This window comes from Triticum aestivum, chromosome 1B (genome assembly GCF_018294505.1).
Source record: "Triticum aestivum cultivar Chinese Spring chromosome 1B, IWGSC CS RefSeq v2.1, whole genome shotgun sequence".
NCBI classification, from domain to species: Eukaryota; Viridiplantae; Streptophyta; class Magnoliopsida; order Poales; family Poaceae; genus Triticum; species Triticum aestivum.
Genome location: NC_057795.1, coordinates 480855355 through 480881570, shown reverse-complemented (window position 1 = coordinate 480881570; position 26216 = coordinate 480855355). Strand labels below are relative to the sequence as shown.

Here is a 26216-nt window from a genome sequence, read left to right as displayed (position 1 = left end):
AAGATAATAAATGAACATGCATATGTTACTACACATATGACACTTTTCATTATAAGGATAGTAACATAAAGTAGTAACGTATGCATATTACTACTCTAAGTTGCTCCCCACTGTGACCAGCACACATGATTATGCTGGATCCATCGTAAAAAAAAGGGGGTTGAGCCTACGGCTTGGCAGGTCCCTTCTGTTTCTTGCTGACGCAGAGCCTTGCAAGGCTAACATGGGGGTGAATCCTGGGAATCCTTAAATTAACAGCACGCCCTAAGCGCGGCCTTTAGAGAATTCCGGGATGCCAGATATGGACGCCAAATTGGGTGTGCCTGCGGCCGCGAGGGCATTCAATGGAGTAGAAAGAATGCAAGCGGGGTTGCCCCCGAGCCCTGGAGATCCTCCTGACTCCTGAGCATCGATTCGTGGTCTGACGGTGGGGCCAAGCTTGTGGATTGTGATGGTGTCTGGCTATCTGCATGTGCAGCTGTAGGGCATCTCGTGCTACTAACCAAAACCAAGCCTGTCAGGACCGTATATTATAATATCCCGATGATTTTCTTTTTATTTTTTGCGACACAAATATGATTGATATTTCTTTTTTTGGAACTGTCTGCTTTGGAGTGGTTAGCAAAATTGTGTGCTCTGCTTGGGGTAAATCGCATAGCTAACCTTCTTAAAGCAAAAGTTGCAACTGTGCTTAGGTGTTTTTTTCTCTGTTTTGGAGCAAGCGGGTACGATTTTACTTTCTTTTTTTTGGAACAGGGTACGATTTTACTAGTCTCTCCAGTTCATTAGCCCATGAATATGATACTTGTAGCCCGCTTTGGTGGGTAAAAAAAGGCCCATTCTAGCCTGAAAGTATTTCGAATAGGCACAAATGGGCTCCTTGTGCTTATCTTCTGCAGGGCCGTCGGGTAGTACTACGGCGCAAAATTCCCTCAAAAAAAAAACGGCGCAAAAAAAGAAGTTGATCTACTGTATTTGTGTTTAAAAAAGAAGCTATCTACCGTAATAAAGTCTAAATTCATCATCTCATAAATTCCGAACAACAACGAAAAATGGAATTATAAAGGGTTTTCCTAAGAAACAACACAAGAAATAAGCCAAAGCGAGCCACCCATGTACTGTAAGAACAAACGAGACACGTATATGGTCTATCAGCACAATTCGATTTATATTTAACTACAACAAGGATAATTTCCGTACCTTTCTATGCCTCTTTGATCCGTCCACCGGCGCCGTGTATGCAGCACTAGTTACTCCAGTCTGGTACTCTGTGGTCTGGTTCTCCCAGCCCCTATTCCGTGACCCTTTTATATCAGCCGTGAGAAACGCTTAACTGCAAGAATTCGAAACTGATGCGCGCAGCATGGACACGTGTGGTGCACGCAAGATATCGGTTTCGAAATCTTTAGTGCTTAATTACTTCATCCTTTACTTCTCGGGTCTCCTTTAATATGGTATATATTTCCAGCATTATCATAACTTGTTGTTTAATGCGTGATACTCCCTCCGTCCGAAAATACTTGTCGGAGAAGTGAATGTATTTAGATGTATTTTAGTTTTAGATGCATCTATTTATATCCATTTCTACGACAAATATTTTCGGACGGAGAGAGTATTAAATACCGACTTGCAAAACAGATACTGCCAGAAAAAAGAACTTCAAGTAGTGCCATCCAATCTACTACTGTATTACTAAAAGCATAATACCAAGAGAAAAAATGGTTGTGCTAGAGATTCGAATAAGTAAGGCATCCGGCTCTTCATCCTGTGGATCTTGATATTAAAGAAACATATCACAACTGTTAGATCTCCTTAATCGTAAAGATCTGCATATAGTGTACCTAAGCATGTGGTAACAAATATTAGATCTATATAAATGTATATAAAAGGATCATAATTACCTCGTTTTGAAAAATGGATCTATGTAGTTATTACACCTAAAACATATCACAACCTTAAAATACTAGAAGAACACCCATGCGTTGCAACGGGGCCACATTAACTTTAAGAGTTCAATATCAATTATGTTAATATTACATTTAATATTCTCATACATATCAAGTGACATTGACGACCTTTTTACCATCAAATTCTCACACACACTCTCTCCCTCCCTCCTCCTCACTCTCTCTCCCCCTCTCCCTCTCTCTCTCTCTAACACACGCACATATCCATCTTATTGGGTATGGGACCATAATCCATCTATTTCACACGCACAAGCGCTAGTGCATAACAATATGGATTATAAAACAGGCTCAAGGTAGTAACAAGGATTCTTCTCATGCATTAATAAACAAATGTTCTGCACTGAAGACAAGATAACCAATTCCCAAAGTGCATCAAAGCATCACAGAACATTACTGGCAAGATAAATGCACGACGATACACCCGACTCATTTAATTAATATAATTAAATTACCAGTAAATTAGTCACCAAACTGCTCGGATGAACCGGAACAGAGCCAATATATATCATCCTAGACAAACGCAACATCAACCATTTACCTTGGTACTTTAGGGACCGACAGGAGGATGCATGTAGAAGCGCTTCTTGCCTGCGAATCCACAGTCAGAGAGAGAAATTGGAACCCATTCCCATCACCAACTGATAAAGAAAGCATGTAAGAAAATTGATATCGGGCCAACTTGGATCTTCGGTGATTGTCCGCCGGTATGGAGAATTTAGGAGGGTGGGTGCAGGGAGTGGCCTTGTGGATGATGGATGGAGGCGCGGAGGGATGTGGTCATCGGAAGGTCGAAAGCGGAGAGGGTCGGGCACGTTAGGTGGAGCCGGTGGTGCGCGACAACCGGAGGCGGCCCAATCATGGGCGGCGAACCGACGATAGCCTCGGCCCATCTCTCGACGCAGCGAAGATAGAGAGGGCGGCACTGCCGGTGCTCGAGGCCGCCGCTCGGCACCATCTACATCGAGGGGAAAGAGAGGCGAGAAAGCGATAGGGTGATGCGGGGCTAGGGATTGCGGAGGAGGGTGGGGGTGTGCGATTTGAAGATTTGAATGGATGGTTCTGCCCACCGTTTTCTTGTATGTGGCGGTGGAGACGGCGGCGTCCAGCCATGCAGGCGAGGCATGGGTCGAGCCGGGCACACGGCGAGGCGTAGTAGCAGAGGCGGGGGCGATTTTTTGCTACTGAGATGCAGGGTGTGGGATTGATCGTTCATGTTCTCTTTTCCTTTTTAACGGGAGATGGATGCGATTTTTTCACGAGGGGAGAGATGCGACCACGTACAGATTCCATAATAAATTAATTAGGTCCATAACGGGATTTCTTTACAATACATTAAGATTTACGTGTTAGTTTTCTTAATAAAGAAATGCACTGATGTAGGGATCGGTTGATTCGGATAAGGAAAGATAGATTCGTGATCTTTTGTATGTTAGGAAATTAGTGGTTTGCAAGGAAAGAGTGGAGAGAAAAAAAACCAATGTGACCACGTATAGATTCCATAATAAATTAATTAGGTCCATAACGGGATTTGTTTACAATGCGTTAAGATTTACGTGTTAGTTTTCTTAATAAAGAAATGCACTGATGTAGGGCGCGATTGGTTCGGGTAAGGAAAGATAGATTCGTGATCTTTTGTATGTTAGGAAATTATTGGTTTGCAAGGAAAGAATGGAGAGAAAAAGAACCAGTACGAGGGGGTGGTGGGAGGTGGGACGAATAAAAACCGGATGAAATTGGGAGGTGGGAGGGGGCGAGTAAAAACCGACGAAAAAAACCAACGAAATTGGGAGGTGGGAGAGAGGATGAAAAAAACACAGGGGAGGTGGAGGAGGACAAAAATAAACCGTACGAGGCTACCAACTGCTCCATTAGGAGTAGAGATTGTTTGTGAAAATAACATGCGACGAAGACTTAGCGAGCGGATCCCCTTAAAAAAGACATAGCGAGCAGATTCCCTTAAAACTGGTAGAAATGGATACGATTAATGACATTGATAAATAGTGGTGAATGTTGGCATAATTTACTATCATCATGCATGGAAACGAATCATCAAGAAAAAAAATACTTCCTATTACTACACTCATAGGAAGCTTCCTAATCTCTGCTACCAAACAGTTTCTGCCCAAACAAGGAAGGAAAGTTATGGACGTGATTCGAAAGGAAACAAACGTTATGAAGATTAATTAATTTAGATTTGATCTTTAAAGATTGATTGTGATTGATTCTTTTACATAAAGACATTACTAAATAATTTGCGTCGGTATGGAAAGTTCTGATCCGTTCAGTTTTTTTCATTGTGTGAGAGGGTGAAGTGAAAATAAACCGATGAAGTGGGGGAGGCGACGAAAAAAATCTACGACAATTAACCTACGGAAAAAAACCGGACGAAAGTGGTGGGACGAAAATTGACCGGCGAAGACTACCAACTGCTCCATTAGGAGTAGAGATTGGTTGGTTCGATTTTTTTTGCGTGGAGGGAACTACCTGAGAGGTGGGAGGGAGTACGAAAATAAACCATCTCGGCTAAGCGGGAGGTGGGAGCAAGTACCAAAGAAGTACCAAAAAAGACCGGGTGAAGTGGGACGAAAATAAAACCCGGAACGCGATCTACCAACTGAGACAGTAGGAGTAGAGATACGTATCTATCTAAACAAATCATAACTATTATATCTAAAAACCTAAATCCTCAAAAGTGGTCGAGTGCTCGTTTGCTCGCGCGAGCACACGCCCGCGACAGCCACACGATTGAAATCCATCGGTGCACGCGCGATCAGGTGGCTCCTAATCGCGCATCTTCAGGTGCCGCCAGGTGTTCCCTGGTCGGAGCGGACGTGGCGCGGCCGAAGAGACAGCGGTGCTAGGCCCCACCATACACACCTTCGTCCACCAGGTTTTACGCTGGTCTCTCCTCGCAGCCCGCGCTCCCCCAAATTCCCCATTCTACTTGCGTCGGGAGAGAACGACGAGCAGGGGCGGCGCGATTTCGCCGCGATTTCGCACCGGATTCATGGGGGGTAGCCATCGTGTGAGGCCGGCCACACGCGGGCACTGCCGGTGAGCCCCCAGCCCGCCCGTCCTCGCCGGTCCTCCCCATCTGCCCCCAAAAGTTTTCCATGACATTCCTAATCGGTCGTCGTCGAGGCATTTGCTGCTGCCATGCGTGCAGGTGCAGACCTGGGTGGTGCCGCTGGCGCTTACGATCCGACCGTGAGCCGGCTTATGGGGCAGGTTCCCGGCGGAGTCAACGGGAGCAGCGCCGGCGGCCCCGGCCCGCCTAGGCCAGCAGGGGTGAAATCACAGCGCCCCTACAAAAGCTCCTATACGGTACATATGCTACTCCATCTACTGATGTTCATTCACTCGGCATCCATCCCCAGGTTGCATCTGACGCCTAGACGCCTGTACGCACGCACGGATGCAAGCAGAGGGTCACAAGGTGTGCGTTTTGACACGCTCCACCTTCAGGGTCGTCTCTGTTTTCTTTGGTAAGCATTATGTCACCTCATCTTAATCGATCTACTTATTGCATGCATACATACTGCATTATACTGTCTAAATGCATGCATGTGTGTAACAGAGTTAGCTAGGTGTATTCCACTTCTTCAGTTAAGTTCAGTTGAAATGAGGATACTTGATTTTGACATCGCCGAAAACGGCTCCGCTTCTTGTACACCAACGGACCGGGTAAGTTTTCTCCTACATACTGCTCGCAACATCATATCATCATGGTTATGGCTGGTGTCAAAAGACATGCATACCATGGGCACTACATAATCTGAAACAAGGGATTCAGGTGTTGGTTTTGGTGCAGTAGTTGCAAGATTCAATCAATTTCAGCACTGATTTCTCCATAACATGGATTTTGGCTTTCGGTCGGGCTCATTGGGAGAGGGGACGGCGAGGGGAACAGGGTGTTCTATAGAGCAATCTGATTTTTTTTTTGCGGAAAACAGAGCAACCCGATTAATGACTGAACTTAGCAAGTACTATACAAATGTGAAGCAACTAATGGAATAAACACTTGCCTCGAATTAGTATGAATTTTGCCTAAATTTGTATTTTGCCTCAACAATATATTTTTTGCCTAAATTTCATGCTAAATTGCACATTGGCTGATTTTCAAGTTGTCTAAAACTACTAGAGTAAGCATATTGATTGAAGTTACAACACAATCTGCCTCGTCGTACCTTTGTAGGCAATTTATAAAAATAGTCGTTCAGCTTAGAATTGTAAGTACATGCAACCATCATTTTTTTGCTGTGAATTCTGAGTGTTGTTTTCGTGTGTAAGTATTAGTACTGGGACATAAGTTGCGTCGGTACTCGGTAATACTAAAAGGTTGTCTATGTTCACCATTTTTTGTGACCGACTCTATGTACCCTATTTTCTAGTCACATAACTGCACTTATTATTCCTTTTGGGGTGTAGCGTGACAACTAAATTTTGTGTTTTTGTTTTTGTTTTGTATTTTCATAGGACCCACGAAAAAACCCTTTTCAAACCATCAAAGTAATGCCCAAGTAAGGAAACCTCTACCAGGTACTCTCTCACCCCTGCTCCAGAGACTTAGTTGTTTTACTATATAGATAATCTAGCACCCATAAGCACACAACGAGTTGCTCGTTGGTAACACTTGTTTTGCCTAAACAACCACAATAAGTTGCTGGTTTTTTATTCCTAACGCAGTTATGGTTCCAAAACAAATCTAAGGAAAGAAAGAGTGGTTATGTCAATACATGCCAACAAATCTACACATTTTTGCTTAATGGTAGCCTGAATTTGCTTAAACAACATCACTACCTTCCTACAGTTTTTTTAGGGGATACATGATTTGCTTACTTCAACCCACTTTTTTTTGCTTACAAGTGCTCAAGTAGTTGTTCACACCTTTTTTGCACATTAAGTCTCTGGCACTCTGGAGAACATAGGAGTTGTTCATTGGTGTTTTTTCTCAAACAAAAGCCTACAGGTCAAAAACCGAAACACATCAAGTTCTAGCATGCACGAGCACACGGGGATTGCTTACTGGCAACACTGATTTTGCTTAAACAATCCTTAGAAATTGCTGCTCTTTTTTGTTTTTCAACACACTTGTAGTACAAAAAGAAACCTAAGAAAAACATTAAGGGGTTTCTCTGAATGTACAACTGCCAGTAGTTGGACAAGCAAAACCGAAACAGTTTTCATGTACTGACGGGACTTGCCTATTGTCAATATTTGATTTGCCTAAAAACCCGCTATAGTTGCTCACACTTTTTCCCCTACGCATCAAGTTCTAGCATGCGCGAACACACAAGAGTTGCTTACTGCCACCTCTGATTTTGCTTAAACAAACTCTAGAATTTGTCTGCTCTTTTTTTGTTTTCTCAACACATTCCTAGTACAAAATGCAACATAAGAAACACATTAGGGGATTTCTCCGGATGTACGACAACCAGTAACTGGAGAAAGGAAAACGGAACAGTTTTCATGTACTGACAGGACTAGCCTTTTGTCAATACTTGATTTGCTTAAAACATCGCTATAGTTGCTCACTAATTCCTTTTTACCGTTTTCTCGCAACAGGTGCAGTATAAGTCAACACTAGCTGCTCATGCTGGAAGAAAAGATAGGAAAACACTGAAAAAACAGTTGCAATCAGGATGAACAAGGTGAGGAAAAATCAAACCTTCATGGGTTTAGTTAAATATTGTGCAAGCAAAATATGGGTCAATTTTGCCTGAACTTTACATGCAAGTTTTTGCTTAGAAGAAACCCATATAAAGGCGAAAACTTTTTTATCTGTTTTTTGCTCCTCGAGGTTTTGACCATGGGTGGCCAATAAATCAATTTCTTTTTTCACCTGCAAACACAGCATAAGCCCCATGAGATACCTGTCCTAAATCCAAATCAAAAGCTAAAACCAGAACTTCAAGAGGGTTATGTTTCTTTTTTCACACAACCAAATAAACATGAGTTGCCTCTAAACCATTCCCTACTTGCCCAAACACTATAGAAACTTGCCTAGATATGTGAACATCTAGAAGCACAACAAACACAATAACTACAATTACAATAAAGCCTTAGAAAGATACATGGCCCAAAATCCAGTAGCAATATTCACAACAAAACACATTAGCTACTGCTACAATTGAGCAACATGTAGTTTAAGGAGATATTTGCCCAAAAATTCACTAGTAACAGCCAAACACTGTAACTTTCAAGACTTATTTTTTCCTTAATTTATTTTTCTACCACACAAGAAACATGAGTTGACTGCATTTTTTTCCTCCCTGATTGCCTACACATATACACAACTCGCCCAACAGCTTTGACAAGCTTGAAGATCAACCAAAAAACAACAGCCTGGCGCAACCTACAATTTTGTGCAGATACTTGCAAAAAATCCCAGCATAAACTAGAACTGTACTTTTAAGAGAGGGTTTTGCCCGTGTTTTCAGCACGAGTTGCCTAAAAATCATTCCAGACTTGCCTGCATATCATATTAACTTGCCCAAAAAAGACACATTTTTTGCATGCCAGAAACCTTAGTTCCAGATCCTTAACTGCCATGTTGTTTGTATATTCCCTCACTGATACACCATTGGTTTCACATAGTTTTGTAAAAGAGGAGGCGTATTAGAAGGCACATCAAGATGGAAACTCGCTTTTTCAGGTGTTGGATTCGTTGAAAGAGGGCAAGAGGAGGTTGTGGGTTGGGGAATTCAGGAACACCTGAATCTTAGATCAATGACCACCAAAATTGGGGGCATCAGTTGTGGCAATGGAGGAGAGGACAAACGGAGAAGGGCATGTTTGGGGGGCTACGACTGGGGTAAGGAGGCGAGACGGGTGTCTGGTGCATCGGCATGTGCCTTACACGGAGCAAAAATTACGATCATGTCAGATTCTCCCCTGGGGGCCATGTGTGCGGGGGACTGTTTGTTTCCTTTTTGGTTTGCCTGTTGGATACGGGGAAAGGCCTACTACCTAATTTGGGGTGTGTGCCCTGGAACACTAGCCAGCCAACGGGTGCTGGCTAGTCGCGTCCATCTAAAAATTGTACCTAAATTGAGCGTAACCATTCCATTTTTAATCATACCTAAAAATCACAATCAAAGATCTTTAGTCGTGCTCATATTCTTTCTAAGCACAGATCATTTGCCAAACTTAGCTAACGTTAAATTGTTCAGCTTTCCTATCCAAACACTAATTATACGGAATAATATACTATTTACATAGAACCGCAACCCATGTAATGCCACTTTAAGCAAAAAAATCAGCTCACGGGCTTGAACTTTAGTTTCACGCATTGACCTAAAAGAACTATGCTTACGGATTAGAGGCCGCGCGCGAGGCCGATGCTCGGAGGAGCTCCGGCGGAGGCGTGGCCAACGCTCCCAACACTAGGGTTTGCAGCGGCGGCGGCGCTGGAGGGTTCGCGACTGTAGGATGGGGTGAGGGGGGTGCCGGCGCGTGCGTTCATCAGGTCAGCTCGCCGGCGCCGGCGCGTGCGGGGCGAAGGTGGGGCGGGGGAGAAAGTGCGGCGCGAGCGCTCATGGGTGCCGCGTGCGGAAGCAGGTGCCCCAAATACGCAGCGCGCGATAGCGATTCGTACCGCGCGCCCAACTCTATATGTCGCGCGTGCGGTGCGCTGGAGACACACTAGCGATTGCGCGCGCGCTAAAATAGATAAATTTGCGGCGCGGCGCTTGTTTAACGCGGCTGTTGGAGATGCTCTAAGAAAAAGGATTTTATTTAGTACTTCCTCCGTTTATTGATATAAGGTGTATAGATTTTTGAGAAAAATCCGAAATATAAGGTGTATTGCGCTGCACTCCTCGTTTGGATAATTTTTTTGAGGGATTTGTTTACACTTCGTTATATCACGCAAGCTCCTCTATTTTCTTATGTCAATTAGTCATGTATAATGTCGTCCAAAACTTGTGAAATTTTCCCTCCATGTGTGTTCTTTAATTTTCGTGCCAAAAACTATACATCCTATATTTAAGAATGGAGGTAGTAATAAATACCTATTTGATAAGCATTTATTGGTTTATCAAAGAAATATTTCTGGCATTATCTTAACGTGCTGCTTTAATGCATGGATTGAATACTGTGACGCAAAAAGAAACTTCAGATATTCCCATCCAATGTACTAGTACTAAATTCCTAATACGAAGAAACCTTTTGGGCTAAAGAATCAAAGGAAAAGTAAGGCATCCGGCACTTCACCCGATGATCGATATTAATTAAACATATCACAACTATTAGATCTTCGTAGTCGTAAAGATCTACATAACGTACTTTTTTTTGCACGGGAATACATTTCTCATTCATAAAATAAAAAGACAAGTTACTAACCACATAGACACCAACTTCACGAAAATTAAAAGATAACAGAATACTAGCCTCTGCACAAAGAACCATCAGTACGTAGACACGCGATAGACAGACCAATGGCACTAAGGAGGTGCGATTTAGGGCTTGAAACAATGGTAGGTATATGATGGATAGTGTGTATGTTTTGCACGATCTCACTCCTTACCCAAGCACCTCAGACCCCTCTGAATAATCCGGTTGTCTTATTATGACTATAGAAAACAAAAATGAAAACTCTTGAGTCTTCAAATAACCACGCCTTTTTCCTTTTTAAGGGGGGAGGGGGGTGGGGTCAACCTCTCCATAAGATAATCCTCGAGAGACCAATGAACTGACATAATTAAACTTAATAACTATCATTAGTCTCACTAACCACGTTGTCATCACATTAAAATACCACCAGGGACTAAATGCACTTTTACTTGGTAGTAGCGTGCATCGTCTCGGATCTACCTCGGTCGAAGGAAAGGTCGAAGCTGCCCGGTCCACCTCGATGGAGGGAATTCACGAGATAGAACAAGGCAGATCCTATCAAACCATGTGTCCAAAACGTCACTCTGGGTATTTTTGGGCTTTTCAGCCCAACAGGGGAAATCCAATGAAAGCCCTCACAAGCAGTGGTGGAGGTACCAAAATATTATTGGGCGGGCCAGATTGAAGAAAAACACACGAGTTTAGCTTCCCAGACCCAGTTTCACCTTATTCAATGATTTGGCCCAAGGCTAGGCAGACCACCGCCCACTTTTGTTTCAACTAAGCTCCATCCCTGCTCCCAATCCCATGTGTACCAAACAACAGGAGAGCTATATCTCACTCTTTACGAGGCGGTAGCTCATCTCGTCTCGCCCCTAGCGCCGCTAGCATGCCGACCCAGGTGTGTTCTGTGGTTTTTGTGGGAGCGGTTTTAGAAAGCTATGAACCGGTTTGGACTATCTGAAATTTCGCGTGTTCTTTTCTACGTGTTTTCTATATCGATTTTTTCCTTTCGATTTTCTCCTTTTTTTGTGCTCATTTATTTATTATTGTCTTCCTTTCCTTTCATTTTTTCCTTCATTTCTGAAATACACGCAAACATTTTTCAAATGCACATAGAACATTTTTCATATACATGATGATCAGTTTTCACATACACATTGAGTATTTCCAATTATGGGTTGAACATTTTTCTCAAATACATGTTGAACATTTTTTGATACACGATGAATATTTTTAACACACATTGAACATTATGCGTAAATGCCATGAACATGTTTTTTAAACATGCAAACCATTTGTTAACTGCTAGATTCTCATTAACCACATTGTCATCACATTAAAATACCACCAGGGACTAAATGCACTTTTACTTGGCAGTAGCGTGCATCGTCTCAGATCTACCTCGGTCGAAGGAAGGCCGAAGCTGCCCGGTCCACCTCGATGGAGGGAATTCATGAGATAGAACGAGGCATCCTATCAAACCATGTGTCCAAAACGTCACTCTGGGTATTTTTGGGCTTTTCAGCCCAACAGGGAAAATCCCATGAAAGCCCTCGCAAGCAGTGGTGGAGGTACCAAAATATTATTGGGCGGGCCAGATTGAAGAAAAACACACGAGTTTAGCTTCCCGAACCCAGTTTCACCTTATTCAATGATTTGGCCCAAGGCTAGGCAGACCACCGCCCACTTTTGTTTCAACTAAGCTCCATCCCTGGTCCCAATCCCATGTGTACCAAACAACACGATAGCTATATCTCACTCTTTACGAGGCGGTAGCTCATCTTGTCTCGCCCCTAGCGCCGCTAGCATGACGACCCAGGTGTGTTCTGTGGTTTTTGTGGGAGCGGTTTTAGAAAGCTATGGGCCGGTTTGGACTATCTAAAATTTCGCGTGTTCTTTTCTACGTGTTTTCTATATCGATTTTTTTCCTTTCAATTTTCTCCTTTTTTTTGTGCTCATTTATTTATTATTGTCTTCCTTTCCTTTCATTTTTTCCTTCATTTCTGAAATACACGCAAACATTTTTCAAATGCACGTAGAACATTTTTCATATACATGATGATCAGTTTTCACATACACATTGAGTATTTCCATTTATGGGTTGAACATTTTTCTCAAATACATGTTGAACATTTTTTGATACACGATGAATATTTTTAACACACATTGAACATTATGCGTAAATGCCATGAACATGTTTTTTAAACATGCAAACCATTTGTTAACTGTTAGATTCTCACTAACCACATTGTCATCACATTAAAATACCACCAGGGACTAAATGCACTTTTACTTGGCAGTAGCGTGCATCGTCTCAGATCTACCTCGGTCGAAGGAAGGTCGAAGCTGCCCGGTCCACCTCGATGGAGGGAATTCACGAGATAGAACGAGGCAGATCCTATCAAACCATGTGTCCAAAACGTCACTCTGGGTATTTTTGGACTTTTCAGCCCAGCAGGGAAAATCCCATGAAAGCCCTCGCAAAGCAGTGGTGGAGGTACCAAAATATTATTGGGCGGGCCAGATTGAAGAAAAACACACGAGTTTAGCTTCCCGAACCCAGTTTCACCTTATTCAATGATTTGGCCCAAGGCTAGGCAGACCACCGCTCACTTTTGTTTCAACTAAGCTCCATCCCTGGTCCCAATCCCATGTGTACCAAACAACACGATAGCTATATCTCACTCTTTACGAGGCGGTAGCTCATCTTGTCTCGCCCCTAGCGCCGCTAGCATGACGACCCATGTGTGTTCTGTGGTTTTTGTGGGAGCGGTTTTAGAAAGCTATGGACCGGTTTGGACTATCTAAAATTTCGCGTGTTCTTTTCTACGTGTTTTCTATATCGATTTTTTTCCTTTCAATTTTCTCCTTTTTTTTGTGCTCATTTATTTATTATTGTCTTCCTTTCCTTTCATTTTTTCCTTCATTTCTGAAATACACGCAAACATTTTTCAAATGCACATAGAACATTTTTCATATACATGATGATCAGTTTTCACATACACATTGAGTATTTCCATTTATGGGTTGAACATTTTTCTCAAATACATGTTGAACATTTTTTGATACACGATGAATATTTTTAACACACATTGAACATTATGCGTAAATGCCATGAGCTTGTTTTTGAAACATGCAAACCATTTGTTAACTGTTAGATTCTCACTAACCACATTGTCATCACATTAAAATACCACCAGGGACTAAATGCACTTTTACTTTGCAGTAGTGTGCATCGTCTCAGATCTACCTCGGTCGAAGGAAGGTCGAAGCTGCCCGGTCCACCTCGATGGAGGGAATTCACGAGATAGAACGAGGCAGATCCTATCAAACCATGTGTCCAAAACGTCACTCTGGGTATTTTTGGGCTTTTCAGCCCAACAGGGAAAATCCCATGAAAGCCCTCGCAAAGCAGTGGTGGAGGTACCAAAATATTATTGGGCGGGCCAGATTGAAGAAAAACACACGAGTTTAGCTTCTCGAACCCAGTTTCACCTTATTCAATGATTTGGCCCAAGGCTAGGCAGACCACCGCTCACTTTTGTTTCAACTAAGCTCCATCCCTGGTCCCAATCCCATGTGTACCAAACAACACGATAGCTATATCTCACTCTTTACGAGGCGGTAGCTCATCTTGTCTCGCCCTTAGCACCGCTAGCATGACGACCCAGGTGTGTTCTGTGGTTTTTGTGGGAGCGGTTTTAGAAAGCTATGGACCGGTTTGGACTATCTAAAATTTCGCGTGTTCTTTTCTACGTGTTTTCTATATCGATTTTTTTCCTTTCGATTTTCTCCTTTTTTTTTGTGCTCATTTATTTATTATTGTCTTCCTTTCCTTTCATTTTTTCCTTCATTTCTGAAATACACGCAAACATTTTTCAAATGCACATAGAACATTTTTCATATACATGATGATCAGTTTTCACATACACATTGAGTATTTCCATTTATGGGTTGAACATTTTTCTCAAATACATGTTGAACATTTTTTGATACACGATGAATATTTTTAACACACATTGAACATTATGCGTAAATGCCATGAACATGTTTCTTAAACATGCAAACCATTTGCTAACTGTTAGATTTTTTTAAAATGCCACAAACATTTTTTTGAATATTCATAATTTTTTTTACTTACCTAAATATATTTTTTATTTTTTTTGAATATTGAGAACATATTTTTGAATTTTGGGAACTTTTTTTAATGGTATAATTTTTTATTAAATCACGCATATGTTTATTTACATTGTATAATTTTATTTAAATTTCTGAAGCAAAATTTGAAATGCACGCACATTTTTTAAATGTCGCAATTTTTTTTGAAACGCGTGAATTTTTTTTCTTTGCGTGATAAAATACTTTGAGATTTTGAATTAATTATTTTTATATTTCAAATATATAAACAAAAGTAAAAAATAAAGAAGAAAAAATGAGAGGAAAACACGAACGAAACGTAGCGACCCACGCGATCCTATTGGGCCGGCCTCGCTTGAGGTACAGACGCGCGCTCAAGGCCTCAACAGGCCCCGCGGCCCCGCGAGGACGAGTCGAGCGAGATCCCGGCAAATGATAAGCTTCAGGAGTGAAGCATTCGAGGATAAGAGGAGGAAGAGCCGTTGAAGGAAAGAAGAGATGACGATGTCGTCGCCGGCCTCCACCCACCTCCTCCGCTCCGCGCCCGCGGCGCCCCTGCTCCCTCGCCGCGCCTCCCTGCAGCTCTCCTGCGTCGCCAGCGGAGCCGCGCCAAGGAGTAGGAGACGGAGCGGCCGCCTGGAGGTAGTCCGCGCGGCCACCGCGGAGGTGGCCGAGGCCGCCGGCGCCCCCGCCTACACCACCGAGTCCCTCATCCTCTACTTCAAGGCGGAGGGCACCATGGAGGAGAGGTCTATCCCCAAGATCACCCAGGCTCTCGAGGTGCATTCACTGATTGATTTATTGCTGATTGGGATGGACGATGAACGTCGGCCGGTAAATCAACCATCGATTGAGATAAACATGTGCGTGTGTGTTGTAGGGGATGGACGGCGTCAGTGACCTGGAGGTGCTCATCGAAGAAGGCATCGGAAGTGTTGTGGTAAAATTTGCCCCCCTCTGCTCCTAATTTTTCATCGTCAACTGCTCCTAGTAATTCACTGTGCACGTATATATAATTATATATGCATTTCTTTTTGCGTGGAATATCTATCTGCAGCATATGCTCAGACCATTATCCCAATTTTGTAAACATGTACGTCCATGTGATCAGTCTATTCGCCGAGCACATTATGTTCTGAGAAGTGTACTATCTGCAAGCACAAGAATAGACTTGTCTTGCAAGCAGAGAGGACGTTATCGTCAGATAGTAGCCTCTTAGTTGTAGCCCCGAACAAAAAAAATTCCTGGAGATTCCTAAGAAAAAGAAAATCCACAAATGTCTAATTTTTTGTTTGTTTGGCACTCAGTTATCTGAAAGAATCAACAAAGAAAGTAAAACACAATTAGCTATACAGAGATCTCTGCAAGCCAGATCTGTAATCCTGTCTATATTGCTACTAGATTAACCATTCATATATGATCATGAGAGATGAGAGCAGCGCTGTATATTTTTATATCCATTACTTATAAAGTGATTCTTAGTTACAAGATTTTACAAACAAAAACGCCGTAACGTACAATGTGGTGAGGACAAGGAAAGCTCCTTGCAGATTTGCAGTGGTTCTATGCTCAGGGCACCTGGAAAGTACAGCAACAAAATTATCAGTTGGGTGACTAATATTTTTTTACCACATTGGAAAACAATGTGCAGGGACTAGTTAATTTCTTAAGCACTTGTCTGAATTTTCACTTAAGCATTTGCAAGACATATTTAGTTAAAACTTGAAAACCAGATCAAGATCAAAAGTCCAAATGGTTAGGATGTAGAACAGTTCACATTGATTTGCTGACGAACTTCTGTTTTCACCAAGTGATATCTATTTTCAAGTTTTCTCAGTGTTCTGTTAGCCCAAAAATACAGGAAAAAAGGGCTAAGCTTGGTTGCCACTTGCCAGTAACAACAAATTGTGGAGAATGATAGAAGCGTCTCAATCTCCATACAGGAGACCCGCGTGATATATATTGATAGCATGGTCGATACAACGTGCGGTAGCTCGAGGCTTAACCGATCAGAGGAGATTACAGGGAGGTTTAGAGAGATAAGGAGATAAGAAGATAAATGAGATCTCTAACCTAACCTCCTAACAATATCTCCAATGCACATACGTGACATGTCTAACACGCCCCCTTAATCTGAACTTCTCAAGTTGAGATTACGTTTAAACTCTTCAAACTGTCTTGTAGCCAAAGCTTTTGTGAACCCATCTGCAACTTGATCTTTTGAAGGAATAAATCTAATGTCCAACTCCTTGCTTGCAACTCTTTCTCTCACAAAATGATAATCGATTTCAATGTGCTTTGTCGTTGCATGAAACACGGGATTAGCAGAAAGATATGTGGCACCAAGATTATCACACCAAAGACATGGTGTTTGAGCATGTATTCCAAGTTCTTTCAACATGGCCTTAACCCAGATGATCTCAGCTGTTGCATTGGCTAGTGCTTTGTATTCTGCCTCAGTACTAGATCGTGACACTGTTGCTTGCTTCTTGGCACACCAAGAGATAAGATTAGGTCCAAAGAAAACTGCAAACCCACCAGTGGACTGTCTGTCATCCAAGCAACCTGCCCAGTCAGAATCAGAAAAAGCACTAACAAGAGTAGAGGAGGACTTGCTGAAAGTAAGTCCAACACTCAAGGTACTCTTCACATATCGTAGAATCCGCTTAGCAGCAGTCCAATGAGCTGAGGTAGGTGCATGCAGAAACTGACATACTTTATTGACTGCAAAAGAAATGTCAGGTCGTGTAAGTGTTAAGTACTGAAGTGCTCCAACCAAACTTCTGTACTTAACACTTACACGACCTGACATTTCTTTTGCAGTCAATAAATGTCAACTTGATCCAAGAGTACACCCTCGGCAAGTGATAATCTTTCTGCACTAGAAAGGGGAGTTGGAGATGGTTTACAATCTCTCATCCCAGCCTTGGTCAAAAGATCAGTGGCATACTTTTCCTGAGAGAGGTGAAGACCACCATCACTGTTCCGCTTCACATCAATGCCAAGGAAAAAGTGAAGATCTCCCAGATCCTTAAGCACAAAATCTGAATGCAAATCTTGCAACAAAGCTGTGATTGCCTTATCAGAGGAACTTGTAACAATAATATCATCGACATAAATAAGCACAAAAATGATAGTATGTGACTTCTTGTAAATGAACAATGATGTATCTGACTTGGAGGGAATAAACCCAAGAGCTAGCAGTTTAGAACTCAGACGTGAATACCATGCTCTGGGAGCTTGCTTGAGACCATAGAGGGACTTGTCAAGTTTACAAACATGAGACGGTTTGTGTTTATTTTCATACCCTTGAAAGGGGCGCCGATTGTTGTTGTTGTTTCGCCGGTTGTAGCCGCCACCACCAGAAGGGTTCTGGTTCTGAGGAAAGTGGCCACCGCCACCACCAGAGCCCCCCTGATGACCCCTAAACCCACTTACAATCAATGATGTTGTAACGTGGATGATAAGGAACAAGATGCCATGTATGATTATTCTGCAGAGCACTAAATTCTTCATCCATAGCGTGTTTCCAGCGAGGATCAGCAAGAGCATCGGTGACAGTCCGAGGTTCACCTGTGGAATCAATGGAAGTAGCTAAACCATATTTAGTCTTGTAATTAATTGGATGAATGGTTCCTGCCTGTAGACGCGTACGAGGCCGCGGCTGAGGAGCCGTAGACGATCCGGGCGACAGCGACGAACACAGTCCTGGCGATCCCGAGACAGATCCGCTCGACAGCGCGGGATCTTCTGTGGCAGCTGCAGTGGAAGGATCATCAGAGGCAGCCGCAGAAGATCCGGGTGAATCAAACGCGGGGACCGTGCCGCGGCTAGCCGATGCAGGCGCAGGGGCCCGCCTAGAGTAGACCTGCGGGATCGGCGCGTACCGCCTGGTCGGGCTGTCCTCGGCAGGTGATTGGCGCGCCTCGCTCGGGGAATCCGGCGCAGACCGCCTGGTCGGGCTGCCCCCTGCAGCCGATTGGTGCACCGCACGTGGGGAGGGCGGGTCGGTGGGAAGGCGCGACGCGACCGGGCGGGACTGACTCGGCAGTCTGCCTGGGCCCAGCAGCGATCCCGAGGAGGATTCGCTGGGATCTCCTGTTGCCTCTTCTGTTGCTGCTGAAACAGTGTTTTCTGCGCCATTTGCTGCTGAAATACAAAACTCAGGTGCAATAGGTGATGGATTAGTCAATGTTGGATCAGTACAAATATCATCACCCTCACACGGAACGCCGGATAACTGAGGAGGAAGGAGAAGAATTTCCTTTCGGAGAAGGGCGTCGGCGTTTGGATGGAGTTTTGCAAAAGGGAATTGAGTTTCATCAAACACAACGTCACGTGAGATATACACACGTCCGGTGGAAACATCTAAGCACTTGACCCCCTTATGCTGAGCGCTATACCCAAGAAAGACACATTGCTTAGACCGGAAACTAAGCTTACGAGTGTTGTAGGGACGAAGATTTGGCCAACAGGCACACCCAAAAACGCGAAGTGTGGTGTAATCTTGTGTGACATGAAAGAGACGTTCAGTGGGAGTTGCATTAGAAATAGTGCGACTAGGCCACATGTTGATGAGATGCACGGCAGTGAGAAAGGTTTCGTCCCAAAATTTTAGTGGCATTGAAGCAGAAGCTAAGATAGCAAGACCTACTTCAACGATGTGCCTATGCTTGCGTTCAGCAGAGCCATTCCGTTGGTGCGCATGGGGACAAGATACGTGATGTGAGATACCTATCTTTTGAAAAAAAGATTTAAGTTTCTCATACTCACCCCCCCCCCCCCAGTCCGACTGGACAGAGATAATTTTGCTATCAAGTTTGCGTTCAACGAGAGCTTGAAAATTGTGAAAAACTTGGAACAAATCAGCACGTTTCTTAAGGAGATATATCCATGTATACTTGCTGTAATCATCAATGAAGCTTACATAGTAAGAGTGTCTACCAACAGAGGTGGGGGCAGGACCCCACACATCAGAAAAAATAAGTTGTAAAGGCTTAGTGGAAACACTAGTAGACACAGGATATGGCAATTGATGACTTTTTGCTTGTTGACATGAATCACAAATGGTTTCTAAGTTTCTCTCACCAACAACCGGGAGTTTATTTCTACTAAGGATCTGATGAACAGTAGAAAAAGAAGGATGACCTAAGCGATTGTGCCACCTTTCAGCAGAAAGCTTGATGGCACCATACACTTGTTTATTGTTCTGGCAATACTTGGGAAGCAAAGCATAGAGGCCTTCAACACAGACACCCCTATGGAGAACTTTCTTCGTGACCTGATCCTTGATCAAAAAGAAGAATGGGTGAAACTCTAGAAACACATTATTGTCAAGAGCAATACGATGAACAGATAGCAGAGTTTTGGAAGCATTAGGAACATACAAGATGTCATTGATTTCAAGGTTTTTGTGTGGGGTTTTGATAAAGGATTGACCAACATGACTTATTTCCATACCTGCACCGTTTGCTGCAGTGTAGACTTGATCATGGCCACGATATTTCTCATGCATAGTCAGCCTGTCCAACTCGCCTGTGATGTGATTGGTGGCACCCGTGTCCATGTACCAGTTGGTGTCTACGCCATAAGACACGTCGGCTGCAGCTGCAACTTTCTTTTTCTAGGAATTTTTGTCATCGGCGTAACGCCAATCATAGTCTTTTACAATATGGTTTTTTTTTTTTTTGCATATTTGACATTTGTTTTCATACCCTTCATACCCTTGAAAGGGGCGCCGATTGTTGTTGTTGTTTCGCCGGTTGTAGCCGCCACCACCAGAAGGGTTCTGGTTCTGAGGAAAGTGGCCACCGCCACCACCAGAGCCCCCCTGATGACCCCCACCGTTCTGGTGGTAGCCATAGCCGCCACCAGGATTAGGGTTAGGGTAGCCGCCGTTTCCGCCCGCCATGTGGTAGCCTCCAGGAGCGCCACCGCCGGAGCCACCAGCAGTAGCGTTGTAGCCGCCGCCGCCGTTGTAGCCGCCGCCGCCGCCGCGAGAGCCACCACCCCCGCCTTTGCGGTAGCCGCCGTTTCCACCACCAGAACGGCCCCGCGAGGCGATGTTGGCAGAGGACTTGAAGCCGCCCTTGCCAGCACCATGGAACATCTCCATGCGCTGGTCGAAGTTTGCCACGAGGGAGAAGAGGCCATCAACCGTGATGGGCTCGGTGCGGACGTCGAGAGCGGAGATGATGGGTTGATAGTCCATGTCAAGCCCTGCGATGATGAAAGAGATGAGTTCCCCTTCTCCAAGGGGTTTGCCCGCCGCGGTGAGCTCGTCGGAGAGAGCGCATCTGGCCAGAGTAGGCACAGGCGGACATGGAGCCCTTCTGAGCATTGGTGAGTGCGGCGCGAAGATTGTTGGCACGAGACAGCGAAACAGCGGAGAACATGGTGGCCAAGGCAGTCCATATGGCGTGGGAGGACTCAAGCGAGGCGACCTGGATGAGAACTTCCTTGGACAGGTTGCGCAGAAGATACGCAACGATCTATTGATCCTGGACGAGCCAGGGGGTATGGGCAGGGTTGGGAGTGACATGATCTTTGCCGTCTTTGTCTTTGGTGGTAAGGGTTTTGGGAGGCTCGACGGTGGTGCCGTCGATGTAGCCATAGAGGCCAGCGCTCAGTATCTGGGATCGGGCTTGAGCTTTCCAGAGAACGTAGTTCGTCCGGGTAAGTGGTTCAGAGGTGTTGTAATTGAGGGTGGAGGAGACGGCAGCGCTTGAGGAAGACATGGTGGAGGGGATGGGTGGCGGCGAGAGGAGATGCGTGGGTTGGGGACGAAGAAGATGGATGGGTGTCGAGAGGTGGGAGGCATGCAATTGGAAGAGCCTGCTCTGTATACCATGTGGAGAATGATAGAAGCGTCTCAATCTCCATACAGGAGACCCGCGTGATATATATTGATAGCATGGTCGATACAACGTGCGGTAGCTCGAGGCTTAACCGATCAGAGGAGATTACAGGGAGGTTTAGAGAGATAAGGAGATAAGAAGATAAATGAGATCTCTAACCTAACCTCCTAACAATATCTCCAATGCACATACGTGACATGTCTAACACACATTACAGTTGTTGTAGAACAAATTAATATGCATGTACTCACTTTTAAGAGACTCTCCTCTACTCCGTAATATCTGCATTATGTGTACAAATAATTCATTCCATTTCAGCTTCAAGAGCCTCAATGGCTATGGAAGCGAATTTTATTTAAAGTTCTATCTATGTTCTAATCATGCCATTTTATTTCTTAACGTGATGCGATACATTATCACCGTTGATGTATGTTTTTTGCTGGAGCAACTGCAGTTAACGAAGGCGACAACAGTCCAAGCTACTGGGGTCGCCTCAAACCTGGTGGAAGCCATCCAGGGAGTTGGTTTCAAGCTGCAAACTCTGAGCCTCAGCTTCGAGGACTTTGACAAGGAGGATGCTGCTGCTGTTTCGGGAGAAGGAGCAGACGTCCAAGCCAGCGAGTGAGCTTCACAGCGTCGTGCCTGCGCTGAGTGCACACGATGTGCTCTGGTCGTTGGGGTTCAATATTTCTTCGGACGTTTTTCTTTAGTTGTCATACACTCGCTCTTAGCAATTTTTCAAGCTGCACGTTTTACCTTCTGGCATGACTACGTACCCTATGTGGGCTTTTAGAAATGCTGCATCTTCCCATTAAAAATAGAGAAGAAAAAGAAATTCTGCGTCTTGGGAGTTTCCCGTTTCCTTCGCATCGGTGTGTGTTCTTGGCCCGTTCTATGTTCTATCTTCCGTAGGGGGACAAACCGTCTGGTCGGCCATACTATGCGCTGGTTGACCACGCTGCGTCAGCAAACTCACTCAATACGCTTCCCCAGAAAAGAAGAGGATGCCACCCTGGTCCGGTCTTGTACAAACCCAATAAATATCACCGCTTGTGAATTCTACTCTATCCTTGAGTTAGTCTAGTTCTGCATTTTTTTGTGATGATTAGGTATGTAAATGAAACCTTGAGGGTATCCTCCGATCCTTTTTAATTCAACTAAATGAACAAGGGTCGCGCTAACTGCCACACGTGTGGCAGGAAGGAAGACGCATCACATGTCTCTAATGTAAACAGATTGCCACGTCATCGCATGCATGCATACAGGAATTTTTTTGGATTTTCAGTTTTTAAAATGTTTTATCTCTTAAACGAAAAATCCGATTGAAAATCCGTTTTCATCATTAAATCCCTCTCGATGAGATCTTCGAAACTAGATCCCATGTTGATATGTTTTGATGAAATTTTTTTGGATTAAAAGTTGCCATGTCTATTGCATATGAATTGGCATGATGTTTATACTGAAGTTGCCATGATATGTTTCAGCTATTTTCTTCTACATTTAAAAGTAAATTTTGACATTTATAAAACGGGGTTAAGAAACTAGACTTGCCATGAACCATAAACTAAAATTGCCATGATACATGCACATAAAATTGCCATGATACATGCACATAAAATTGCCATGATTCATACAAAAAATAATTTTCATGGTCAAAGTACTGGAGTTGCCATCATCAAAATACTAAAATTACCATGATCTACAAACTAAAATTGCCACATGGCAACTTTAGTTTAAGCTGGCAACTGCAGTGTAAACATCGTGGCAACTTCTGGCAAAAAAATCGTCGAAACATATCAACATGGAGTTTAGTTTTGAAGATCTCGTCGAGACGGATTTAATGGTGAAAACGGATTTGTAGTTCGCTTTTTTTATTTAGAAGATACAACATTTTTAAGCCGAAAACCAAAAAAATTTCTGCTGATGTCATCTATTCATACGTGGAAAAATGAGTGGTGATGGAGTCGTGTGGGCGATGTGCAAACGCCCACGTGTGGGCGTTAACATTTCCGATGAACAAAGATATTACTCCCTCCGGTCCATATTAAGTGCATCTCCAATAGATGATGTATTTTACATCGTCAAATTATGGTTGACGTAAAATATACATCATCAAAAAGTGGTTATTTTTATTATTAAAAAAGTGTCGTGCTATTTTACATCATCTATTAGGGGATGCTCTAACCGATGATGATTTAGTACAACTACACATCAAACACTCTTTGAGATTCACACACATTTCTAACGGGTCGAAATCTGACGTACCACGAATCAGTCGATTAGAACCGCTAGGAGCGGTTTTAGAGAGGTTCCCTTAAAGCATCAACCGGAGTGGGCGAATTTGACTCCAGGAGCCGGTCATCCCTTATATATCCGCCCCTGCAATTACAACCCCCCCTCCCCCTCCATTTTCAAAAACCTCGAATACATGCAAACACACACACGTCGACCATTGAATGATGCAAATACATATAACAGTGAATATAACACACAAATAAAACTTATTTCCAATGTGGATCCACATATGCTCCACAAGATCATTGAGTAGTTGCATGTGCATTTGTGTATCTTGAAATTATCGATACATCTCTAGAAAGTTCACAACATGCTTTACATCTTGTTCTAGGAGGCAGGTATGTACTTCGCCTTCAAAATCTTGCGTGCGGGTTGCCCCTTTCCCCCTCATCCTCCACAATCATGATGTGCAAGATCACAGAATAGGTCATCACCTGACACAATGTCTCCAGATACCACATCACTGCACGTCCACGAACAATACCCCAACAAGCTTGGAGCGCTTCAAATGGCCTCTCTGCATCCTTCCTCCCAACTTTTGTTACCTTGGGAATTTGGTATTGTCTTCACAAGCGTCGCCCACTGAGGATAGAAACTATTAGCAAGGTGGTACTCCATGTTATAGTCATGCACGTTGATGGTGTAGTTGCACAACAGCGTATCCCCAACACAAGGTCTCTTGAGCAGTGGAGATCCCTGAAGCACATTGATGTCGTTCTGAGAACCTAGCATGCCAAAGAAAGCATGAAAAAGTCACAAGTCCTTTGACGCCACTACTTCAAGTATGACAGTGACCTCTTTGGTGTGACCTTGGTAATACCCGCGCGAATTGGTCTGACAATTTTTCCATCGCCAGTACATACAATAGACTGAACTAAGCATACCTGAAAAACCTCTTGCTACTCCAAATGCTAATAACGTTTATGTGTCCTTGACATGTTCTCTTAAGTACTACGGTCCAAATACCTTCACCATGGCATAGGTAAATTGCTCCAGGACCTCAATGCATGTGCTCTTCACAGTCAGACATACTTATCAACAACATTTGTGGCTTTACCTTATGCAATATGCTGATAGCAGCCTTGCATTTATGCGAATGAGAGAATGACAGTTGTCCGCAACAATCCTTCTCGGTTTGAAGAATGATCATATGCCTTCACCCCAGTCACTATGTGCAAGAATAAATGAGTGCTCATGTCAAAGCGATGCCAAAAAACCCTCATAAAATACCGGGTTGGGTTTGAAGTAGTTGTTGTAAAGACTCTGTGCGCCACTTATCATATCCCTAGAAACAATTGTCCCGCTCTTTTGTCGAACCCTTGAAGTTGCAAGCATGTTCCTCTTACTTCTCCATTTCTTCTTGGATGCATCATCATCATGTCAACATCTTCGTCGGCATCGATGTCTGAATGGAGCGAACCAATGAACCCTCTAAATATGTACTCGTCCAACACTTTGTAACCCAAATCATCATCCGACGAATCATCCACGTGCCTACAAATAAATAAAAGAATATCAAAAAGTAGCTTGGACCTTTCTTCAAACACATGGCAGGCGAAGTGTATATCAGGCGGAGTAGGGCATACTGGGGTGGCTACCATGTCTTGGGCGGGAATGGCGGCCGTGAGGGGTTTGGGGCCCGTGGTGGCGGCACAGCAGGATGGGGACAACGACGAATCTAGGGTTGGAATGACACTAGAGCTAGGCAAGGGGCAATGCAAACCAGGAAGAAAAGAGGAAGATGGCAGGCAGACGAGGGTTGGGGACAATTTAGAGAGATCTGGGGTGGATCTGACATCATGGATGTGTCCAGGCACATCTGTACGAGGCTAAATCCACCACACATATAAATTGGTTTTGAGAGGTGTCGAACAACCCGGGCATATGAACCATTGAGAGTCCAGCTGAGTGGCATTTTATGACGAAGACAATGTCCATGACCATCCACCCGAACATATGGCGTAGACTAGGGGGTCCGGTTGAAGATTCTCTCATCCCATTTTTTCCCGTGTAGAGAAGCACCGGCTCTAGCTAATGATCTCTCTATCGCCCATGTTTTGGTTGCTTCAAATTGCAAAGAGGTTGAGTGACATCAACAATGGTACTAGAATCATCATAGAGCTCATAGCTACAGCCGTACATTTTCAGTCCCGCACCTTCATCGAAGGTAGAAGTTCGAACATTGAGACACATAGCCTCGATAAATATGCTATTGGTCTTGTCGAAGGACGCCACCTGTGGCTTCTTCAACCTCCTGATCTAAATTGCATCTACATGAACAATATTATTTTCGGACATCGATATATGGCACCGATGTGCTTGATAGGAAAATTACTTAACGTACCTCTCCCCGCCAAGGAGGCCGATCGCCCTCCCGCCCACTAGGCTGAGCGTGATACCAGGCCAAACAGAAAAAAGCCTAACACCACCCAACCACCTCCACGATGCACTCCCGTTCATATTGTCGCACATCTACCCACACCCCCTTACCTTCCACGCAAGTATACTCTCACTAGTATGCGTCGGTGCTATACAAACGGTTTTTAACCCCTTTCCGTGACGGTGTTCGGAACCATCACCTAGTGAGTGACTGCGATAGGGGGGGGGGTCCTCCACATGACCC

General features: G+C 43.9%; 1 protein-coding gene and 1 long non-coding RNA gene across 6 annotated transcripts; both read left to right on the top strand.

Annotated features, from left to right (window-relative positions):
* The first annotated feature begins 4845 nt into the window (after positions 1 to 4845).
* On the top strand, positions 4846 to 12719 carry LOC123133247 (uncharacterized). Of its 5 annotated transcripts, none has more exons than XR_006465209.1 (6): positions 4846 to 5255; positions 5345 to 5452; positions 5545 to 5651; positions 6444 to 6506; positions 7533 to 7618; positions 12605 to 12719. It is a non-coding gene; the product is annotated as an uncharacterized lncRNA (long non-coding RNA). The 5 variants fall into 5 exon arrangements; XR_006465208.1 differs by lacking the exon at positions 12605 to 12719 and adding an exon at positions 10758 to 11665; XR_006465205.1 differs by lacking the exon at positions 12605 to 12719 and adding an exon at positions 8623 to 9388.
* Positions 12720 to 14798: 2079 nt separating this feature from the next.
* Positions 14799 to 22143, top strand: LOC123133236 (uncharacterized). Its single transcript, XM_044552758.1, has 3 exons — positions 14799 to 15221; positions 15322 to 15381; positions 21753 to 22143. Exons 1-3 carry the CDS (start codon positions 14940 to 14942, stop codon positions 21921 to 21923), a joined length of 513 nt encoding a protein of 170 aa, XP_044408693.1. The 5' UTR covers positions 14799 to 14939; the 3' UTR covers positions 21924 to 22143.
* The last annotated feature ends 4073 nt before the right edge of the window (positions 22144 to 26216 follow it).